The sequence below is a fragment of the Oryctolagus cuniculus genome, chromosome 17, assembly GCF_964237555.1.
Source record: "Oryctolagus cuniculus chromosome 17, mOryCun1.1, whole genome shotgun sequence".
In the NCBI taxonomy this organism is placed as follows: Eukaryota; Metazoa; Chordata; class Mammalia; order Lagomorpha; family Leporidae; genus Oryctolagus; species Oryctolagus cuniculus.
Genome location: NC_091448.1, coordinates 4,171,545 through 4,193,411, shown reverse-complemented (window position 1 = coordinate 4,193,411; position 21,867 = coordinate 4,171,545). Strand labels below are relative to the sequence as shown.

The following is a 21,867-nucleotide window of genomic DNA, read 5'->3' as shown; positions in this document are numbered from 1 at the left end:
ACGAAGGCGTCCTGCTGGCATCCGTCACTCTGACGTTTGTCCAGTTCTGAGTTTCTAACTTTATTCGGTCTACACTCATTTGCTGGCACGCGGTGCCGAGAAAAGACTGCTCCTCCTGACGTGGATTTACGGCTATGGATTTCTGGGTCCTCGTCCCAGTCCGTGCGCTGAGGTTCACCCTCCCAGGCCCGGGGTTTGCCGGCCGGAGTCTCCCCAGGCTTCCGGGAAGTCCTTAACACGTCCTTCCCTGCGGGAAAGCCAAAGGCTCCGGGTTCAGCACCTGGATGGACTCTGCGGTGACTTCCTCTGATTACTTCTGTGTGCCCAGTCCTGGATTGCCTGGATTCTGGGTTCCAGTCGGGGGACCTGCGTCCAGACAAAGCACGCGTCCATGAATTCCCGATACTCTTCTCTCACCTCTTCATGAACTTTCTGAACCGCCTGGGGTTTACTTATGCATTTATTGATTTTTTTTTCGGTCAGGTGGGAGTTACAGACCCAGTTTGATCTCCTTCCAAACTGCTGCTGGGTAGTCTGAGCACCAGCGTCACACAGGCGGCTTCCACCCAGTGACTCCCGTTTGTACCCGGGGCTCTGTCTGCTCTCTGTTCATGCCTCAGTACCCCACTGCTTTTTATTTTTTACAAATACTGATTTATGTAATTGAAAGAATTACAGAAGGGGGGGGGCGGAGAGAGGGGGAGAAACAGAGAGTGATCTTCCATCCTCTGGTTTACTCCCCAGATGGCCACAACGGCCAGCGCTGGGCCAGCCTGAAGCCAGGAGCCTGGAGCTTCACCCTGGTCTCCCACGTGGGTGCAGGAGGCCACTTGGGCCATCTTCCACTGCTTTCTCAGGCCATTAGCAGGGAGCTGGATCGGGAGTGGAGCAGCTGGGACTTGAACCGGCGTCCATATGGGATGCCGGCACTGCAGGCGGCTCAACCCATTACGCCACAGCTCTGACATATACTATTTATATATTTTTTAAAGATTTATTTTATTCATTTCAAACGCAGAGTTGGAGAGGAGGGGAGGGAGGGAGGGAGAAAGGGGAAGAGTGGAAGAGAGAAAGAGAGAGAGAGAGGGAGAGAGAGAGAGAAAGAGAGAAAGAGAGAAAGAGAGGAAGAGAGGAAGAGAGGAAGAGAGGAAGAGAGAAAGAGAGAAAGAGAGAGAGACAGAGAGAGAGAGAGAGAGAGAGACAGAGAGAGAGAGAGAGAGACACGGCGGGCCGCGGGCGCCCCCTCCCGCCGGCAGCGGCGCGGTCCCCGGCGCGCTGTCCCGCGAGGCCGGCAGGAGGCGGTGCGGGCGGATCCCCGCAAACAGCCCCGGCCCCGAGCCTCCCCAGGCGCGCTCCCCTACCCCGGCGGGCCCCGCGCTCGGGTCGGCTCAGCTCCGCGGACGCCGGGGTCGGGCTGCGGGAGCCCGGGCGTCGTCCTGCGCTCCCCGCACCTCCCCGCTCTCGGACTGCGGGCCGGGAGGGACGGTTCCCGGCCTCTGCGGGGTCCGTCTGCAATCCTCCAGGGTAGCAACACCCGCCCCGCCGGCGCAAACGCACCCCAAACCCCGCTTTCCCTCGGAGTCCCCGGGCGCTGCCCCCGGGCTGTGGGCCGGGTCCATCCTCCCCCGCGGGCCCGAGGCCGCCGCCTGCCCCTCGCCACCCTGGGAGCGAGGCGCTCCCTGGTCGGAGACCCCAAGACCCTGGACGCCCGCTCTGGGGGACACCGCCCCCTGCATTTTTTTTCTTCCACCCACTTACAGAGGGCCCCGACCTGTTCAGAATCCGCAGGTCCCAGAGCCCAGCCCCCGGAGAGCCGGCTGTAAGGGCAGGGTGACCTGAAAGTCTTTTTGTGGTTCAAATTCTCCCCGAGGCAGAGGCTGGCCCGGACCCTGGTAGAATGCAAAGGCAGGGACACCACTCCCCCGCGGGTCAAGGTTTTTCCACAATCGCTGGGAGTGTCCTCGTGGGCGGGTGCCCTAGGAGCCATTTCACAGCTTAGAAACCCGCCCTAAGGAAATGCTAAAGGATTTTACGTATTTTTAAAATGTTTGTGTACTTACTTGGAAGGCAGGATGAGCCAGTGAGAGAGGGAGAGGTCTTCCGCCCACTGGTTCACTCCCCAGACAGCCTCAACCTGGGGCTCCATCCTGGTCTCCCACACGGGTGCAGGGGCCCAAGGACTTGGGCCACCCTCTGCCGCTTTCCCAGGCCACAGCAGGGAGCTGGATGGGCAGAGGAGCCACCAGGACCTGAACAGGTGCTCCCACATGGGATGCCGGCACTAGAAGCGCAGCTTCCCCTGCCGTGCCCCAGCCCCAGCCCCAGAGGAAGGTGTTTTCAAGGGCAGGATCCTGACTCACAGCACAGCGCGGTTTCAGTCATCACGCACGGGACAGTGGGCCCAGAAGATTAAAATGGAGCGGAAATGTCCCCGTCCGTCTTCTGTGTCAGACACACGCGCACGGCTGTGTTAGGGTTACCGGCAGTCCGTGCTGTTCGGGGTTCACCCAGGAGCAGAGGGCTGTGCGGGCAGCGTAGGCGCGCACTAGGCTGCACCACCCGGGTTCGCACGCTTGTGCTCTGGGGTCTCTGTGCAACAGAATCGCCCGACGGTGTGTCTGTCAGAGCAGTTCTGTCATCCAGAAACACGTGCTGTACACAGTGACCGTCGGGGCTGGCACTGTGCCGCAGTAGGCTAAGCCTCCGCAGCCGCATCTCGTGTGGGCGTCGGTTTGTGTCCGGGCTGCTCCTCTTCCGAGCCAGCTCTCTGCTATGGCCTGGGAAAGCAGTAGAAGACGGCCCAAGTCCTTGGGCCCCTGCACCTGCGTGGGAGACCTGGAAGAAGCTCCTGGCTCCTGGCTTCGGATCGGCCCAGCTCTGGCCGTTGCAGCCTCTTGGGGAGTGAACCAGCCGATGGAAGACCTCTCTCTGTCTGTAACTTGTGCCTCTCAAATAAATAAACAAATCTTTTTAAACAAACGACTGTGTGTCCAAATTGTATTTATTTAACTGGCTGATTAACGAAGAAACCAGCAAGATGTAAATACTTGTTCAAAGGAAACTCCAAGAACTGACAGGCAGCCAGGAGTGCTGAAGCCGCAGTGTGCCAGCAGGTGCAAAACCGGCACTAGCCACGGGGAGTCAGCTTTGTTGTACAACATTTATTTGTGTTTCCATGGATGACGTTGTCTGTGTGACTACAGTTTTCTACAGCACAGAGTTGTCAGGTAGCTCCAGGACAAGGGAAAGTGTGGACCCTTCTAGAACCTGACACTCCCGGAAAGACTCCTCCAGCCCATCTGCCGTGAGCGTAGGTGGTGCCTGCAGGACCCCCCAGCTGCGAGGAGAGCTGGAGCCCACACCACACCTGCGTCTCTGCGTTCGGCCTCCTTCCTCTGGACCCCGGAGCTGACACCTGGGGCGTCGGCCACCTGTCACCCACATGCTTAGAGACCCCTGGTCTCGGCGGCCTCCGCGGGGCGTGCGGCAGCTGCCCCACCTCTGTGGACGGCCGGTCCTCCCGCGGGAGCCTCCCTCTCTGCAAGTGGTCCCTCGGAGAGGGGCAGCACGGCGGGGAGGCACGAGGCCGCTGCGGCTCGGGTCAGCTCTTGGCCCTGGCAGTGTCAGGGCGTTGGAACAGCCGGATGAGGCCCTCGTCGTGTAGCCGCTTCCACACGTCTCGCTCCAGCTTGAAGTCGTGGTTTATGTAGAAGATGAGCTTCTTCCACGTCTTGTCGTAGTAGTGGTCAGAAAAGCGCTCGTGGCCCTCGGTGATGAAGCCGTAGGCACTCACCTGCACGGCGGAGGGAGGAGACAGGCGGCCTGCAGGTGCTGCTCCCGGGCTAAGTCTGGGGCTAAGCCCCCGTATCCTGGTTCCACCCCTGGGGTCTGGGCGCAAGTCCCCTGGGTGCACATGCACCGTCCCACACCCGAGCCCACTCTCCCTCCGGCCAGAGGTGAGCGCCCGCGGGCCTGGGGAGAGCCCAGAGCGGTGGCAGCGTACCTTGTCACAGAGGTGGAGGGCGGTGAGCAGCAGGAGGGCCCCCGTGGTGGGGCGGTATATTCTCCAGTGGGCCGTGTCCAGGGTCTTGGACCTCAGGAATCTGTGAAGGCGCCCAGGTCCCCGCTGTGAGACCCCTGGAGGGACAAGGGGCACGGGGCCCTCCACCTGCCCCCCCTCTCACCTGTTCTTCATGTACCGGAGGAAGTCCGGGTGCAGCAACAGGTACTTGTCCAATGTCAAGGCTTCCTTGAATGCTTCCTGGGGCCTGCGCCTGTGGTCCAGAGTGGGTCACTCGGGCTGTCTCTGACCCCGCCTGGGTGGGCCAGGTCAGGGTCAGGGCATGGCCACCTGCAGGCGGTCACTGAGGCTGTGCCCGCCTGTCCAACCCTTGTCGGCCGCTGACTGCCCGGCTTGATCGGGGGGTGGGGTGGGGTCGGGGCAGCGGGTACCTGAACCAGAAAAGGTTCTTCTTCGCCAGCGTCTGATTCTGCAGCAGGGCTTCCAGCCACTCGAAGTCCCGGGTGCCTTCCAGGAAGTGCAGGTAGCGGATGTCCTGCGGGCCAAGGGCAGCGTGCGGTCTGAGAGTGCGGCCTTGGGGCCCCGGGGCTGGGCAGCCCCGCTTTGCCCCTGGGGTGAGCGGAGCCTGGCCCCCCGCGCCCACACCGCGCCCTCTCCGGTCACCTTCCCCACGGGCACGCTTTGGAAACCCCGAGAGCCCAGGATGAGGAGGGACTGGGTCACGGAGAAGGCGGTGAAGCCGTAGAACGAGGTCCGCGTCCCCACGTCCTGCTCGTAGCCTTTGATGACGGCTCCGCTCAGTCTGCGCAGAAAGACAAGCTCCCCCAGGACGTGTGCGTGCAGAGGGGCGGTGCGGGGGTGCGGGGGTGCGGGGTGTGGGGACGGGAAGGAGACGCGGGAGGGCGGGAGGCACATCCCGAACTCTGTCCCCAGCTGAGGCCCGCAGGAGGGGCTGACCGGGGCTCACCGGAACACATAGTCGTGGCTGTCGATCTCCTGGCCCACCTTCGAGTTGTTCAGGATGCCGCCGTTGCCCACCACGGCACACGTGATGCACTGGGAGCCCCCGGGGGGGTTGCTGGCCAGGAGCAGCTGCTGCTGGGGCACTGGGGGGAAGTGGGCCACCACCTTCTGTACCACTGCAACGAGAGGCGGGGGTGAACGGGTGTCGGCGGCCTCCAGGGAGGAGGCCGATGGGATACAGGGGCCCGGCCGCCCACCGCCCCCTGCCCTGGCGTGTTGGGGACTCACGGGAGTGGTTGAGCTCCATGAAACCAAAGGGCGGCCCGAAGTGCTCCAGGCGGTCCCACTCGCTCTGGTTGAAGTGTCCGGAGTCCAGGAACAGGGTGAGGTTGGGCAGGAAGAGGCTCCGGAGCCACGGCGACCTGGCGGCTCTGACCTTGATCGAGTCAGGGCAGCTCTGCGGGCAGGAGGGAGGGCCAGGTCAGGCCACAGAGGCCAGGGCTGGGCAGGGCGCAGCCCACAGAGCCTGGGTCGCCCCTGCCGCCTGCACGCCCTCAGCCACGGGGCCCGCGATGGCCCCGAGGGGGGAGCCGAGTCCTGGAAGCGTGCGGGCAGGTAAGGAGGGCCGCGGGCGTGCCTGTGCCCAGACCGCTTTTCTAGAAGGCACTGAAGTTGTGGGGTTGGCTTTGCAGGGAGTTCAACGCCTCGGGGATTAGGGCTTCTCTCCCCCTGCCCCAGGGCGAGGGCTCGGGGTCAAGTCCCAGAGGGGGTCTAGGCAGGTCCCTGCCACTTTCCCGTGCCCTCCCTCCTCTCCTGCCATCATGGGAGGGGAGGAGGGGGCTGGGCATGGGTGGGGAGGGGGCGCAGGCTGGAGGGTGGGCTGCTGCCTCCGGGGCAGGGGGGCCTGCTTGCAGGTGTCAGGGAGGCGGTAACGGCTGAAACTCACCGTCTTCAGCCCCGCCGCGTCCATGCTGTACTGTTCCTCAAAATCCCACCGGGGCTCCGACTTGAAGTTGGCGGCCTTCAGTCTCGGGGTTCCCCGTGTGCTGGGGGGCTGGGCAGGGGCTGGGGTGACCGGGACCTTCTTCGCTGGGGCCACAGCCACTGTGGTCGCTCCGCTCTTTCTCGTCTTGGCTGTGGCTGCTGCTGGGGTGGTGGTGGCGGTGGTCTTGGGTTTGCCCTGACTCGGTGGCACCAGTCTCTTGGCTGTGGTCCCTGCCCTGCCCTGGGGCTTCACCACTGCCGACTTGGAGGCTGTCGGCCGCCGCGTGGGGTCCCGGCTTCCTTTGGTCGTCTTTGTGCCCGGAGCCGTCTTCGTTGTTGGTGCCTTTGTCTGGTTGGAGACCCTGGCTGCAGCCTGCCCTGGCGGAGAGACCGTGTCTGCCTCATTCCTGTCTCCTGCCTGACTTTTCGCCGACGCTGTGGCTGCTGGGCTGGGCGCGTGGCGCCGCTGCTCTGGGGGTGCCTTGGTGGGCTCCGTCCTCACGCTGTCTCCCGCTGGGTGGCGTGGGTCCAGGGTGCCGCCCTCTAGCACTGCCTCGGCCTGGGGCATGGCCTTTGGTGGTAACTCTGGAGCTCTCTCTTTAACGTCCTGTCTGTACTGATACCTGCGGACAGAGACGAACATCGCGTACAGCGGGTAAGATAGCAGCCGGGACACCCACGTCCCGCACTGGGGTGTCTGGTCGGAGGCCTGGCTGCACTTCCAAGGCAGAAGCCTGCTACTGCGAATCCTTGGGGACAGTGGTGATGGCCCGCGTGCTTGGGTCCTTGCCACCCATGTGGGAGCGCCAGACGGAGTTCCAGGCTCCTGGTTTAGGCCTGGTCCAGCCCTGGCCATTGCAGGAGAAAATCAGTGTGGAGGAGACCTCTCTCTCTCTCTCTGCCTTTCAAATACATACATTTCAAAGAAAACCGTAACCAGGCGCTGACGTTGTGGTGCGGTGGGTCAAGCCACTGCCTGCCATGCCAGCATCCCCCATCTCAGTGCCAATTCGAGTCCCAGCCGCTCACTTCCGATCCAGCTTGCTGCCCACCTACCAGGGAAAGCAGCAGAAGAGGGCCCAAGGGCTTGGGAGACCTGGAAGGAGTGCCTGGCTCCTGGCGGTGGCCTGACCTAGCTGTTTGGGGAGTGAACCAGTGGATGGAAGACCTCTCTCCCTGTGTCTCTGTCACTCTGCCTTTCAAATAAATAAATAAAACAACAAAAAAAATTTTTTTTACAGGCAGAGTGGACAGTGAGAGAGAGAGACAGAGAAAGGTCCTCCTTTACCGTTGGTTCACCTCCCAATGGCTGCTGCGGCCGGCGCACCGCACTGATCCGAAGCCAGGAGCCAGGTACTTATCCTGGTCTCCCATGGGGTGCAGGGCCCAAGCACTTGGGCCATTCTCCACTGCACTCCCTGGCCACAGCAGAGAGCTGGACAAGAAGAGGAGCGACCAGGACAAAATCCGGCACCCCGACTGGGACTAGAACCCGGTGTGCCGGCGCCGCAAGGCGGAGGATTAGCCTAGTGAGCCGCGGCGCCAGCAAAACAAGATCTTAAAAAGAAAAGCATCACTGGTATTCATTCCTGTGCCTCCGGTCAGCTCCAAAGCAGGTGCAGGGAGGGGCCGCCGGCTCCCAGCTGCTCCCCTGCGCCCGGCACCGCTTCCTGAAGCCGCCCTTGGCCAGCGAAGGAGCCTCGGCAGCAGTGTGGAGTTTGGATGCTGGATTTGGAAGCCAGGACCAGAGCCGAGACGTTTCCTGGGCGCCGAGCCCGCCCCTGGCTTCCTCTTGCCCCCCCCCCACCCGCCCGCCCCGACTCCGCCTCTCGACTCCGCCTATCGGGACGTGACCTCAGGTGAGTCAGGCCCCGGCTCGGACTGACTCAAGTGAACTCTCTCTCTTTTCTTTAATTTTCAAAGACAGCTCTCACTCGACTTGCTCTGCAATTCGAGAACTGGGCAACGCTTCCTGCTCCTGGAGCACAGGCGATCCAGTTGCATAACCTTCTTCACAGGGAGCGGGACACTGGCCCCACCCGGACCATCGCTGCCAGCCTCCATCCCAGACGGTCCGCCTTAAAGATTTACTTCCAGGGCCAGCACCATGGCGTAGCAGGTTAAAGCCCTGGCCTGCAGCACCGGCAACCCAAACGGACGCTGGTTCAAGTCCCGGCCGCTCCACTTCTGATCTGGCTCCCTGCTAATGTGCCTGGGAAAGCAGCAGAAGACGACCCAAATGCTTGGGCCCCTGCACCTGCATGGGAGACCTGGATGAAGCTTTGGCTCCTGGCTTTGGATTGGCCCAGCTCCGGCTGTCGCGGCCATTTGGGGGGTGACCCAGCAGATGGAAGACCTCTCTCTCTGTCTCTACCTCTGTCTGTAACTCTGTCTTTCAAATAAAGAAAATAAATCTCTAACTTGGCTAAAATGTGTCCAGAGCCCACTCAACTGGCTTCCACTCATGGCAGCCACTGGGGGTGCCAGCCGCAGGCCAGAGAGCCGTGCCAGGGGCTGCCGAGCCCCAAGGGGCGGGAGAGTGGCCTCCCCGGGCAGTGAGGAAGGCTGCCTGGAGGAGTGTCCCCTCCAAGGAACCTGAGGAGCCGGAGGACACAGGAAACACGGGTGCTGGGCTGCGGGAAATCACGATTCCCAGGGTGCAGGCCGGAGGTGTCCCTGCGGTGGGCGCTGTGCGTGGAGGAGAGAGCTCAGAACTCCGCTCAGTCCATTGTTGGACAGGAGCCATCAGAGGATTTTCAGTGGGGAGGTGGAGGTGGTCGTGGAGGCCCGGTCTGACTTCCAGTCTAGAACGTTCCTCCAGCAGTAGCGAGAGATGGGTTCTGACCTCCATGGGTGCTGGCTCCAGGGATTGTATTTACTCTCTTATCTTTATTTAAAGATTAACTTTATTTATTCGAAAGACAGAGTGACAGAGAGAGAGAGAGAGAGAGAGAGAGAGAGAACTCTGCCTTACTCTGGCTAGGCCAGGTGGAAGCCAGGAGCCTGGCGCTCCATCCAGGACTCCCATGTGGGTGCAGGGGCCCGAGAGCTCCTGGACCATCCTCCACTGCCTTCCCAGGCGCATTAGCAGGGAGCTGGATCGGAAGTGGAGCAGCCGGGACTTGAGGGGGCCTTGTGTGGGATGCTTAACCTGCCGCCCCTCCCTTCTGCTTCTCTAAGTGGCCTTCCTGGGGGGCTGGGGGCTGGGGGCGTGGAAGGGTGGGGTGCTGGGGGCTGGGGGCTGGGGCGTGGGAGGGTGGGGGCTGGGGGCGTGGGAGGGTGGGGGCTGGGGGCTGGGGGCTGGGTGCGTGGGAGGGTGGGGGCTGGGGGCTGGGGGCGTGGGAGGGTGGGGGCATGGGAGGGTGGGGGCTGGGGGCGTGGGAGGGTGGGGTGCTGCACAGGTCTTTAGGGAGATTCCTGAGAAAAAGACTTCCTGTGCACACGGGTTCCACGTATCCAACTCCTGCTCCTTGGCCCGGCCTCAGGGGCTCCAACTTCCTCATTGCTCCTTGGCCCCGCTTGTCCTGAGCACCGTTTTGTTCTCGCTGTGTGTACCCGACTAGCTGACGTCACACAAAGGAAACAAGAACCAGCATGCCACAGATGGCGCACGGCCAGCGCCTGCATTGCGTCCCCAGCAACGCAGGCAGCCATCGTTTGCACTCCTAGGACCATCTCCTGGCAACATGGCCTGGAGATGGACGCTCCCTCCTTCTGCTCCTCACCCCCACGGACGTCCTGGGTCTCCAGTGGCTCCCAGGGAATCCTGCACGGGCTGGGGACCTGCTCAGTCCACTCCCGCCTCCTCTGCTGCTGCTAACCCAACCCAACGGCTGCTCATTCATCTCTTGACAGCAAATATTGACCGTACATCTCCCGTGAGCGCTGCTCCCTGGGCCTCGTGCACCTGCTAAGCCAGACATACCCCTCCTGTCTACACTGCCAAAGACACAAAGGGGAGGAGAAGGAACCAACAAACGGCGTGGACAGGAAGGGATGCCTTGGGGGGCAGCCTGACCCAAGCTCCAGTTCCGGCAGTAACGGCGATGCTGAAACCGGACGAGGTGTTCACCGCATCGTGTTTTGGGGGCTGTTTGTCCAGGGCGATGCCGTCTCGTCCCCACGTCACCAGCTCCCAGGAAGCAGATGTCCTGACCTCCCTGGCCATCGCCCCGGCACGGTGCCACACACCGCAGTACTTCCGAAAGGCTTTCTGAGCGCAGGAGGAAGTGGACTTAGAGAAAAGCGTGAAAGGAGGGGGAGACGTGTGTGCACAGTCGGTCCCCGCGGAGGAACATCGCACTCAACAAATGTTTACGAAATGTCTCCTGTGTGCAGCGCCCCAGGAACAGGGCTTGGAATGAGGCAGGGCCCTTCGACCACGGAGGACACGGTGGACACGGTGGTCCTCACTCGAGGGTGGAGGCGAAGGGGATACTTGGTAACTGGAGGAAGAAGGGCCCAGCCCTTGCAACGTGCGAAGTGGGCGGGGCCCCCGCGGTGACCCCTGCTCCTGGCGGGCCTTTACCGCCTTCCGGCCAGCTCTCTGGGCCACCACCACACTTCTTGGCTTCCTCAAGGAAACTCACCTGCCCAGGCCTTGCAGGAGGGGCCCTTCTCGGTTCTGACCTTGAAACTGAATGAAGACCTAAAGTCCCTCGTGGCTGAGAGCAGAGGGCGGGCAGGGGCGTCCTCACCTCTTCCCTCCCTGGGGACCTGCCTCCCGGAGCACACCCGTTTTTAACTGGTGGAGAGCTGGCTGCCACAGTCCTAAGCTGATGGTACTAAGAGGGTGGCGCCTTGAGGAGGGCCTCAGGCACCAGGATGCGCCCTGGGAAGCGACTTCCTGCCCGACGCTTAGTCATAGAAATCCAGTCTGGTCCAGCTGCTCACCTTTGCCCGCCCTCCGCCAGGCCCATCCTCCACCCTCGCTCGAGGCCAGACCCACAGCACCGCCCAGTCTTGGCCTTGAACCTCCAAAACGGCGAACGAAATAGAATTCTGTTACAGTCGTGAAATGCCAGGACAGAGAGCGCTTCTGCCTGGGTTTAGTGGCCCCAAGAAGTCACCCCAAATGATCGCGACTTCAGACCACAAAGGAGGCAGCGTGGAGCGTGCCCACAAGGCTAATAGCCTTCAAACTCCAGCTCTGCCTTCCGTTTCCATTGAAGAAAAGAGGGGAACAGAGAGTCTCAGCGCAGCCTACGGCAGGAAGCCGTGGAGCCGCTGGGAGATCTGAAGCCGGTCTCTTCCCCAAAGACTTGGTCTCCGTCTGGCCTCTGCTTCCTGGAGTCTTCTTTTAATCTTCCATCCATTGGTTCACTCCCCTAGCTGGCTGCAAGGGACAGAGCTGGCCTGGGCAGAAGTCAGGAGCCAGGAGCTGCATCCTAGTTTCCCACGTGGCTGCAGGGGCCCAAGCACTTAGGCCGTGTTCCACCGCCTCCCAGGCACTGTAGCAGGAACTGGAGCAAAGCAGAGCCGCCGGGACCCGAAGCAGCACTCTGCATGGGGCTGCCGCGTGGTGGGCAGAGGCTTAACCCACCGAGCCGTGACACCGGCCCTGCCGTGTTCTCTGCTCTGCCCATTTGAGCCCGCGTGGGCGGAAGGGGGCCCGGTCCGTGACACCTGTTCCACCAGCTGTTGACCCTCCTGGCTTTTCATCCTCAGGAGAGAGACGGAGCCTCTCGGGTCCCAGCTGCGTCCCTGTCCACACCCTGGGTCACGTCCAGGGCCCACTCCGTCCCTGGGAGGAGGACCATTTGGTGAGGTGGGCAGACACCACCCAGTGCCATTGGCTGCAGCCGGGAGACCTGAGCTCGCCGGGAGCATCTTCCCCACGGACTCCTCGTTCACCGAGTCCACAGCTCGGACGGCCGTGGGGATGTGATCGGGGCTCGCTCGACGCGCCTCGGATTCAGCAGCTCGGACGGCCGTGGGGATGCGATCGGGGCTCGCTCTACGCGCCTCGGATCTGACAGCTTGGACGGCCGTGGGGATGTGATCGGGGCTCGCTCGACGCCCCTCGGATCTGACAGCTCGGCGGGGGCCCCGAGCTGGCATGGCCACTAGTGAAACCCCTGGCTGTCCACTCGGTTTAGCAAACAGCTCGCGTCTCGCAGGCAGGCTGCTTCCATTGCCCGTCCCCCACCCCCACCACCAAGAGGCCCGTGGACGCCCCCGCCCCGACTGCGCTGTGCTGGGAGTTGTTCTCTGAGCAGCGCCGACCCCACCTCAAACGTCTTCCTGGCGGGCAGCAGCTGCGGCTGGGAGAGGTGTTGGGGGGTGGCCTTTCCCGTGATCCCTGCAGGGGTGAGGCCCGCCTCCCCGGGATCCGGGATCCGGCCTGAGATGCCCCGAAGGGCTGTTCTGTCTGCAAAGGCTAGGGTGGATCGGTGACTCCGGGAGTGTTATAGCATGCCCGTAAGTCTCTCTGCATTCCCGTAATGACAGCTACAGTTGCTAGGGATTTGCATGGCATTTCCTGAGGGAGTTAATCGTGTCCAGGGGCCGAGGGACCCCGATTCATCTCGTTCTGACTTGTGGTCCTGACTTGTGCACCGAAGCTGGCCAGGGGCCGGGGAGGGCTTTTCTCTGCTAAGGGCTTCTGGCTCCCATCCAAGCACAAAGCAATTTAACTCCACGATTCTGATCTACTTTGTGATATAAAAAATACTGCAATTAAAAGTGAATTTATCAGAGCCGGTGCTGTGGCATAGTGGGTAAAGCCGCCACCTGCAGTGTTGCCATCCCATATGGGCGCCAATTCGAGTCCAGCTCCTTGCTAATGTGTCTGGGAAAGCAGCGGAAGATGGTCCAAGTCCTTGGGCCCCTGCACCCGCATGAGAGACCCCGAAGAAGCTCCTGGCTCCTGGCTTTGCCCTGGCCATCTGGGGAGTGAACCCGAGGGTGGCAGATCTCTCTCTCTGTCCTTCCCTCTAGCTCTCTGTAACTCTAAGTTCCAAATAAATAAATACATACATCTTTTTAAAAACAAAAAAAAAAATTATCGTAATAGGGACCACATGGCTCTATTCACTAAAAGTAATAAAAATAACAAATTGTCTGGCAGCCTCTTCCCCTTTTGTCTTCAAGTACACATCACCCAGGGAAACCTGGAAGAAGAGAGACAGCAGGTGGCACGGAGCTGCAGCGGGTGAAGCACCCTGTGTGGGCATCGGTTCAAGTCCCGGCTGCTCCACTTCCAATCTAGCTCCCTGCTGGTGCTCCTGGGAAAGCAGCAGAGGATGGCCACGTGCCTGGGCCCCTGCACCCACGCGGGAGACCTGGATGGAGTTCCTGGCTCCTGGCTTTGGCCTGGCCCAGCCCTGGCTATTATGGCCATTTGGGGAGTGAACCAGTGCGTGGAGAATCTCTCTCTCTTTCTCTTTGAAAAACTGTCTTTCAAATAAATATATTAGAGAGAGAGAGAGAGAGAGAGAGATGGCAAAAGTTTCAAAGTTCGGTTGTGCCTGCAGCCAGCAGCTGGCCAGAGAGCAGAACCCGGGCGTGGGGTGAGCCGGGGGATGCTGCGGGGGGGTGGGTTGGAGAGGCTGTCCCAGCTGGCGTCGGGGAGTAACCCCATCGCAGGCGGCTCCCCACTAACACCATCGGAGCAGAACATTTCACTGAGGACCAGCAAAGAGCCCCACACTCCCGTGGTTCCCTCAGCAGCTCTGCACGTGGGCTTCCCCGTGCTGTGGCTGAGGTCCGGCCGGTTGCACCTGCCCGTCTTGCTCTGAGCGGCTGGTCACCCACACTTAGCGTGGCTCCCCCCTGGAAGTCCTGGGCTCTGGTCTCCACACCCACCGCTGTCACCGTGGCTCTGTCTGGCCCCGGGGTTAGGGCCTGCTTTCCCCTCCCCAGTCACTCGCTGGTTTCCCCAGCTCCTCCTTGAAAGGGGAACCAACAAACCCGGCTCACGCCCTGCCTCCGAGGCCTTGACCTTGAGTGCTGTTGGCTGCAAGACCCCCTGCTGGCAGCCCTCCTGGTGTTGTCCTGCGTCAGCCCCCCTCTGAGCTTGGATTATTTATTATTTATTATTTATTTCTTCCCGTGCATGGGCCGTTCGCGGTTTCGAGCTGCACGCTGAGCGCTGGGCGTGTCTGCGCTCTGCCTTAACTCTGTTTCCTGGGAGAGAATCGCAGAAGCGGGGTTCTCTCATTCCTCCGTTCTTTCTAAAATTCAAAGCCGGCTTGTTTGGATTTGGGGGGCCGGCTAAATCCTACTGGGGCCGATAGATTTGGGGAGCTGGAGAGAGAGTTCAGAGGAAGTGAGTGTCGCTGATCCTGGTGATTCCGTGGCTGGATCTCATTTCCAGATGCCCCCCCCGCCCTAACCCCCCCCCCCCGCATGCAGGCATCCAGAACATTCTGAGGTGCCCCTCGCCCACCTGTACCCTGAACACCGTGGGCCTGGACGACAGCAAGCAGAGGCCTGGAGGCTGCATGCGCAGACTCGGGGTGTGGAAGACGGGGGGGGGGGGGCACCAAGCCCACCAGGCAGGGATCACAGAGAAAAGGAGCCGCGACCCCGCGGCTGGGGGCTCTCGTCCCTAACGCAGACTGGTGAAAGCAAAGCTGCTTTAAAAACATTTATTTATTTATTTAGAGGCAGAGTTACAGACAGTGAGAGGGAGCGACAGAGAGAAAGTCATTCTTCCATTGGTTCACTCCCCAGATGGCCACAACGGCCGGAGCCTCACGAATCTGAAGCCAGGAGCTTCTTCCCAGTCTCCCACGCGGGTGCAGGGGCCCAGGCACGTGGGCCATCTTTTTCTGCTTTCCCAAGCCACAGCAGAGAGCTGGATTGGAAGAGGAGCAGCCGGGACTCGAACCGCCGCCCACGTGGGATGCCAGTGCCGCAGGCGGAGGATTAACCTGGTGAGCCACGGCGCTGGACCCCCAAAGCTGCTTTTTCTTATGGAGCTATGGTGTCCGCGGGAACAGCCACCCCGGGGTACCCCTGGGGTGCAATTTAGTGCAGGAGTTATCAGAACCAGTCCCCCCACCCCGCCCTCCACTGGTGCTCTAGGTAGGGGCACATGGCATTTCTCTGCTCCTGCCCTCTCCCCACCCCCACCCCGTCTTCTGCTGAGAAGCAGAGAGGGAGGGGAGCACAGTGGGCTGTGACCCTGTTCCCTGAGCCCCTGTGCAGAACCCCCCGCCAGGGCACTGGGGGTGGGGAACGCCCAGCCCTCCCCGGCCCCCTGCCCCCCACCCTGCTTCAGTCTGGCCCTGCCGAGGCAACCTTGAAGTCCAGCAGATGCACAGCAGGCTACATTTCACGTTACTCATTGTGTATGGCCGGTGACTGATGGGATTAACATCCACAGGTCCTTGACAGAGAAAGGCGTTCCCCACCCCGGCCGTAGCTCCGGTTCCTGATGACACAGGAGGAGGCTGTGCGCACACATCGGGGTGGCGCCTCCAGGGCAGCGATCGGGGCTGCAGCTGTCGTCTGCCCGAGACGGAACCTCTTCAAGTTCGTGGAACTTGAGTCCAGGACAGAACGGACTTCTTGGCACTGGAGCTCGGGGCACAGAGCACCCTGCCCTGAGCCAGCCCTTGGGCAAGATAAAGAAGCCCTGGAGTCTCCCAGTTCTCATCCATTAGCTGAGTATCTCAATGGCCATCTGCAAACAAACCGTCCCCAGGATTTCACAAGCCACAGAACAAAAGGCGCTGGGCTGTGCTTCAGGGCGGGGCAGCCCCGGGGCAGCTGCTGCCATAGCAACAGACTCCCGTGGGTTCCAGGGTCCCCAGACCACTCTGATGGCCGGCTTCAAGGCGGTGGGCAGATCCCTGCACCTACAGCCCGTGACCACTTGAAGTGGAGAAATCAAGAGACAGCGGAAGCAGGTTATTCAGGAGCGATGTGGTGGTGAGGACCAAAGGAAAAAGAGTGACAGACCCCAGAGAGGGGGCGGGAGGCCAGGTTCCTTGTCCTGTTTGACTTTAAAAATAAAAAGTGTGTGTGACTTTAATAACAATCAACAATTAAAGAGAAGCGCTGAAAACTAAATGAGCAAGTGCGGATGGCGCCAGGGGTTCAGAGCAACCCTCGGGGGCTGTGGCTGTGGTCACTGGGGGGGCTGTGGCTGTGGTCACTGGGCTGGGGGGGCTGTGGTCACTGGGCTGGGGGGGCTGTGGCTGTGGTCACTGGGCTGGGGGGCTGTGGTCACTGGGGGGGCTGTGGCTGTGGTCACTGGGGGGCTGTGGCTGTGGTCACTGGGCTGGGGGGCTGTGGCTGTGGTCACTGGGCTCCAGGGGCTCCCCGGCTGGCGGGGAGCAGCTACGAGGAGGCACCAGCTGGCCACACAGAGAGCTCGCGGGGAATGCAATGGAAAGGTGAGTGTATTTGGGGCGGAAAGCAACTGGCACCCAGGACGCTCTCTGACACCCAGGAAGCTCTCCGACACCCAGGACGCTCTCCGCGCTCACTGGCAGATTGGAGGGGGCAGGGCTGCGACCCCGGCACCAGGACCTTGGCGCCAGTCCTGTGGAGGGGGTGCAGGAGCCACCCACAATGGGCCCTTTTTCTTTCTAGGAATTCAGTTTCCGGTGATACGAGCAGTGTGGACTTGGTACACAAAAAGCAGAAATGCGTTTCCCGGCACACAGGGGCCACAGCCTCGCACGATGCCGCCCGCCCGAGGGCACCTGGGCAGCTGATCCCTTCTTTGCCCATCACGGAGCCGGGGGGCAGGGGGGCGCAGTCATTTTGGAGCCTTATTTAGCCGTTTTCTTCCTGGTTCCCTGACGCTAGCCGTCAGAGTCAGTGCCATGTCTGAGATTTGGTGAAGTAAAGACAGTGGCTCAGCGGAGTTAGCAGGGAGCAAGGGAGCAGGACTTTGCAAGCCACCACCCCTTGGCTGGGGATGGGGGTGAGAGGAGGAGGGAGAGCAGGGAGGACGGAGATCTGGGGTCTCCTGGTCTGCGTTCCCAGGGCCTAACAAGACCCCTGGAGGAAGTGGCTCTAGGCCGGGCCCAGGAGGACAGCACCAAGGGCAGAGCCAGAAAACCCTTAGGGGCTGGCGCTGTGGCACGGCGGGCTAAGCTGCTGCCTGCGACGCCAGCATCCCATGTGGGTGCAGGTTCGTGTCCTGGCTGCTCCACCTCGGCTCCAGCTCCATGCTAATGTCACGTGGGCCCTGCACCCACATGGGAGACCCTGAAGGAGCTCCTGGCTCCTGGCTTCGGATTGCGTAGCTCTAGCAGTTGCGGCCATCTGCGGAGTGAACCAGCGGATGGAAGACCTTTCTCTCTCTCTCTGTAACTCTGCCTTTCAACTAAATAAATCAATCTTTAACAAAAAAAAAAAAAAAAAAAAAAAGGAAAGAAAATCACGACACCCAAGCCAGGAGGCTCTGACCGGGCGGGGGCTGGCCGTCTCAGCCGCAGCTCCGTGGCTAAGACTCATTGCCCCGCCAGGCTTTGACCGCACCTCGAGTCCCGGAGCCCTCGATGCCACCCTGGGGGTGGAGTCGGAGGTGACGCTGGCCTGCAGCTTGGTGGACGTGGGTGGAGAATCAGAAACCGGCGGGTTACAGAAAGTCGAGTTGCGCTTCTTGGAGCCCAGAACACAAAGCGAGAAGTGGACTCCGCGGGTCCGCTTTCCAGCTCCCTCACGATCACCGCTGGAGCCCAGGCGGGCACAGCTCTCCCACGGCACACGCAGCTGCGGATCTGCGGGCTCGGGCGGATCTGCACGCCGGCCAGCAGCTCGGAGACCAGGACCAGGACCGGGACGTCGGCAGGTGGGGGTGAGCCGCTTGGGTTTGCCTTGAGATGACCCAAGAGGCGCTCAGACACCAAGGGTGGATCACCGCACTGTCCTTAGCCCTCCCCCTGCACTCCCCAGCTTCCCGTCACTCAGCAGGTCCTGCTGGCCCGGCTGACGCTCCGTCCACACCGTCCCTGCCTGGAGTCCCACTACCACTGCAATGGCTTCTGAGGTATCCCCCCGCGCCACCCCTCCCCCCACGCATCTCAGAGTCCACTAACAGCAATCCGCATAAAGCGTAAAATTAATCTAAGATTGTAGATAGCTGTGAAGTTTGACTTTTTCGGCGAGTTATTCAAGGCCACGAATTCATTCTTCAACAAGCATTTAAAGAGCACCTGCCCGGGCCCGCGTCACGGCGTAGCGGGTAAAGCCGTCGCCTGCAGTGCCGGCACCCTATGAGTGCCGACTTGTGTCCTGGCTGCTCCACTTCCCATCAGCTCCCTGCTGTGGCCTAGGAAAAGCAGCGGAAGATGACCCAAGTGTTTGGGCCTCTGCACCCATGTGGGAGACCTGGAAGAAGCTCCTGGCTCCTGGCTTCAGCCTGGTGCAGCTGTGGCCATTTGGGGAGTGAACCAGCAGTTGGACAAGCTCGCTCTCTTTCTCTGTCTCTCCTTCTCTCTCTGTAACTCTTTCAAATAAACAAATAAATCTTTAAACACACACACACACACCAGCACTGGCACTGTGCTCAGGACCTGTTAAAGGCACTGAGGGTGCAGAGACGGATATGACTGTGCCTAACCACAGGAAAATCCTACTCTGGCAAAAAACACCCACACTCTGGGTTGCCATGACTCAGAGTGGGGGGAGGGGCAGAGGCTAAAAGGTCGGGCTCTGGAGCCAGCCTGCCTGGGTGTGCACTGTCTTCGGGCACCTGATTTATCTGTCTAAGGGGTTGACATCAGTCGGAACTCCTGGCTCCTGGCTTTGGTCCAGCCCAGTCCCAGGCGTTGTAGCTGTTTATGGAGTGAACCAGCAGGTGGACGGTTCTCCCTCCCTCCCTCTCTCTGTCTTCTCCTCCTCTTTGTCTGTAATTCTGCCTTTGAAATAACAAGGTAATTTTTTTAAGGGACGACGACAGCTCCCTGAAAGACTCGGTCCACAATGAATAAGCCCGTGCGTGCGAGTGCCGGATCAGTGTTGGGTTGGCTTCACGCTGTTGAACAAGTCCCAGCGGCTCCCGTTCCTGGGTCACTGCTCAGACCGTGTTCTTAAAGTCCCTGCTTGAGGAAGTGTCGCTCCACCTAGGGGGTTGTGCAAACGCTGCCGGTGGCCCTGGCCTGGCCCTCGGGCGCGGTGGCTCGTTCCAACCAGTCCAGCACTCGGCCTGCCTGGCTCCATCACAGGGTGTGTGTGTGTGTGTGTGGTTTTTGCTTTTTAGGGTTTACTTGTTTATTTGAAAGGCAGAGAAAGGGAAAGAAGGGGAGAGAGAGACAGAGGTCTTCCGTCCACTGGGTCACTCCTCAGGGGGCTGCAGCAGCCAGGGCTGGGCCAGGTTGAAGCCTGGATGCTGGAGTCCGGAGCTCCACCTGGGTCTCCCATGAGGGTGGCAGGGGCCCAAGCACTTGGGCCATCTTTTTTTTTTTAAGAATTTATTTATTTGTAAGTCAGTTACACAGAGAGAGAAGGAGAGGAGAGACAGAGAGAGACGTCTTCCACCCACCGGTTCACTCCCCACTTGGCTGCAGCTGCTGGAGCTGCGCCAATCTGAAGCCAGGAGCCAGGAGCTTCCTCCAGGTCTCCCACGTGGGTGCAGGGGCCCAAGGACTTGGGCCATCTTCTACTGCTTTCCCAGGCCACAGCAGAGAGCTGGATCGGAAGTGGAGCAGCCAGGACTAGAGCTGGCGCCTATGGGATACTGGCATCGCAGGAGGCGGCTTACCCCACCCTCATTCCTGCTAACCATGCCTCGCACACTCTCTCTCCTCCGTTAGACGGCAGCTCTCCTGAGAGCCTGCAATGTGAAGGAGTGGAAACAGCTCAGCACTGGAAGCCAAACCCCAGGTTCCCCGGATGGGAGGAATCACATCCACCTGCCTTGGGCCTCACGCTGGTCACTTTCGAGAAAGAAGAAAGTGATTAATCTTGGGCAGCAGCTGTGAAGGTCAGCGCAAAACCTCAAAAGCCACGGTGGGCTAAGCTGCCCCGGGGGAGACCGGCGGCCACGGTGGGCTAGGCTGCCCCGGGGGAGACCGGCGGCCACGGTGGGCTAGGCTGCCCCGGGGGAGACCGGCGGCCACGGTGGGCTAGGCTGCCCCGGGGGAGACTGGGCAGCCACGGTGGGCTAGGCTGCCCCGGGGGACTCTGGGCGGCCACGGTGGGCTAAGCTGTCCCGGGGACGCCGGGACTCTGTGTCAGGTGCCGGTTAGAGTCCTGGCTATTCTGCGCCTCTGCTCCAGCTCCCTGCTGATGAACCTGGGAGGGAGGAGATGACGGCCGAAGTCCCTGGGCCCCTGCCACCCACGAGGGAGACCAGGATGGAGTTCCTGGTTTTTGGCTTTGGCCTGGCCCAGCCCTGGCTGTGGCGGCTGTTTGTGGAGTGAACCAGCGGATGGAAGATAAATGACTTCTGCATTCCATGGCTCTCGCTCCCTCTGTTAATCATTTCAGAACTTGATGGCTCAGTAAACTGAGCAACCTCAACGTGAGGCCTGTTTCCTGTTTTTCAAGATGTACTTATACACTTACCTATTTGAAAGGTAGAGAGAGAAAGAGAGAAAGAAGTATCTTCCGTCTTGTGGTTCACTCCCCAGATGGCTACAACAGCCAGGGCTGGGCCAGGCCGCAGCCAGGGACTTCATCCCACGTGGGTGCAGGGGCCAAACACTTGGGCCATCTTCTGCTGCTTTTCCAGGCCATAGCAGAGAGCTGGATCGGAAGTGGAGCAGCCAGGACTTGAACCAGCGTCCATATGCGATGCCGGCACCATAGGTGGCAGCTTTACCTGCTACGCCACAGCACTGGCCCCTCTAATTTTTTTTTTTAAGATTTATTTATCTATTTGAAAGCCAGAGTTATTTATATAGAGAAATGTCCTCCATCTGCTGTTTCACTCCCCAAATGGCTGCAACAGCCAGGGCTGGGCCAGGCCGCAGCCAGGGGCCGGGAGCTCCATCCAGGGCTCCCAGGCACTGGTGCCATCTTGAAATGCTTTTCCCGGGCCGGCGCCGCGGCTCACTAGGCTAATCCTCCACCTTGCGGCGCCAGCACACCAAATCTAGTCCCGGTCAGGGCACCGGATTCTGTCCCGGTTGCCCCTCTTCCAGGCCAGCTCTCTGCTGTGGCCAGGGAGTGCAGTGGAGGATGGCCCAAGTGCTTGGGCCCTGCACCCCATGGGAGACCTGGAGAAGTACCTGGCTCCTGCCTTTGGATCAGCACAGTGCGCCAGCCGCAGCGGCCATTGTGGGGGTGAACCAACGGTAAAAGGAAGACCTTTCTCTCTGTCTCTCTCTCTCACTGTCCACTCTGCCTGTCAAAAAAAAAAAGCTTTTCCCAGGTGTGTTAGCAGGGCACTGGATAGGAAGTGGAGCAGCCGGGACTTGAACTGGCGCCCATATGGGATGCCGGCACTGCAGGCAGTGGCTTTACCTGCTAGGCCAGAGCACCTGCCCCAGCTCCTTTTATTTCTGGTCTCACTGTCACCCTCTGCCCGAGCAGCGCTTTGGGGTGAACACAGGGCTGGGGGGGGGGGCTGGGACTCATCACCGAAGTGCAAAACCCAGCGTGGCCTTCACCTCTCCCCCTCTTCCGCCCCTGCAGCAATTCTCTCGATTTTCCACTTCTCTCTGCTCCCACTGACACGACCGCAGGCCGGCGCCTCACCACGGCAGCCAGCGCTACCTTGTCATGTGCCTTTGTGTCAGGATCGCCAGCCGATGGAATCTCTGTTCCCACCCTGTGTGGCCACGGCTGCTCAGGCCAGCCACTCTGCCTTCCAGCCCGATGGCCGCCTCCCTGCCTAACAGCCTCTCGATGCAGCCCTCAGGGCCCCTGGGGGTGGGTGGGTAGGGGGCTTCCTCTACCCTACACTGCGGAGCTCCCGGCTCCGCCCCCATTTTCCCACAGGCGGGACTTACGTTAGGCCCGCCTCCTGGTCTGTGCGACTCTCCTGGCCC

At 60.9% G+C, this 21,867-nt stretch overlaps 1 protein-coding gene across 4 annotated transcripts in view; it reads right to left on the bottom strand.

Annotated features, from left to right (window-relative positions):
• Positions 1 to 2,983: 2,983 nt before the first annotated feature.
• The window catches only part of ST6GALNAC1 (ST6 N-acetylgalactosaminide alpha-2,6-sialyltransferase 1), a 41,011-nt gene continuing 22,127 nt past the window's right edge, over positions 2,984 to 21,867 (bottom strand). For all 4 annotated transcript variants that reach the window (XM_051838341.2, XM_051838340.2, XM_051838342.2 and 1 more), the window contains 8 exons: positions 5,931 to 6,591; positions 5,273 to 5,441; positions 4,989 to 5,160; positions 4,685 to 4,823; positions 4,453 to 4,556; positions 4,185 to 4,274; positions 4,004 to 4,103; positions 2,984 to 3,793 (listed from right to left, as the gene is read on the bottom strand). In XM_051838341.2, the coding sequence (XP_051694301.1) occupies positions 3,602 to 3,793; positions 4,004 to 4,103; positions 4,185 to 4,274; positions 4,453 to 4,556; positions 4,685 to 4,823; positions 4,989 to 5,160; positions 5,273 to 5,441; positions 5,931 to 6,536 (1,572 nt within the window). In that variant the 5' untranslated portion in view covers positions 6,537 to 6,591 and the 3' untranslated portion in view covers positions 2,984 to 3,601. The remainder of the gene's footprint in view (positions 3,794 to 4,003; positions 4,104 to 4,184; positions 4,275 to 4,452; positions 4,557 to 4,684; positions 4,824 to 4,988; positions 5,161 to 5,272; positions 5,442 to 5,930; positions 6,592 to 21,867) is intronic.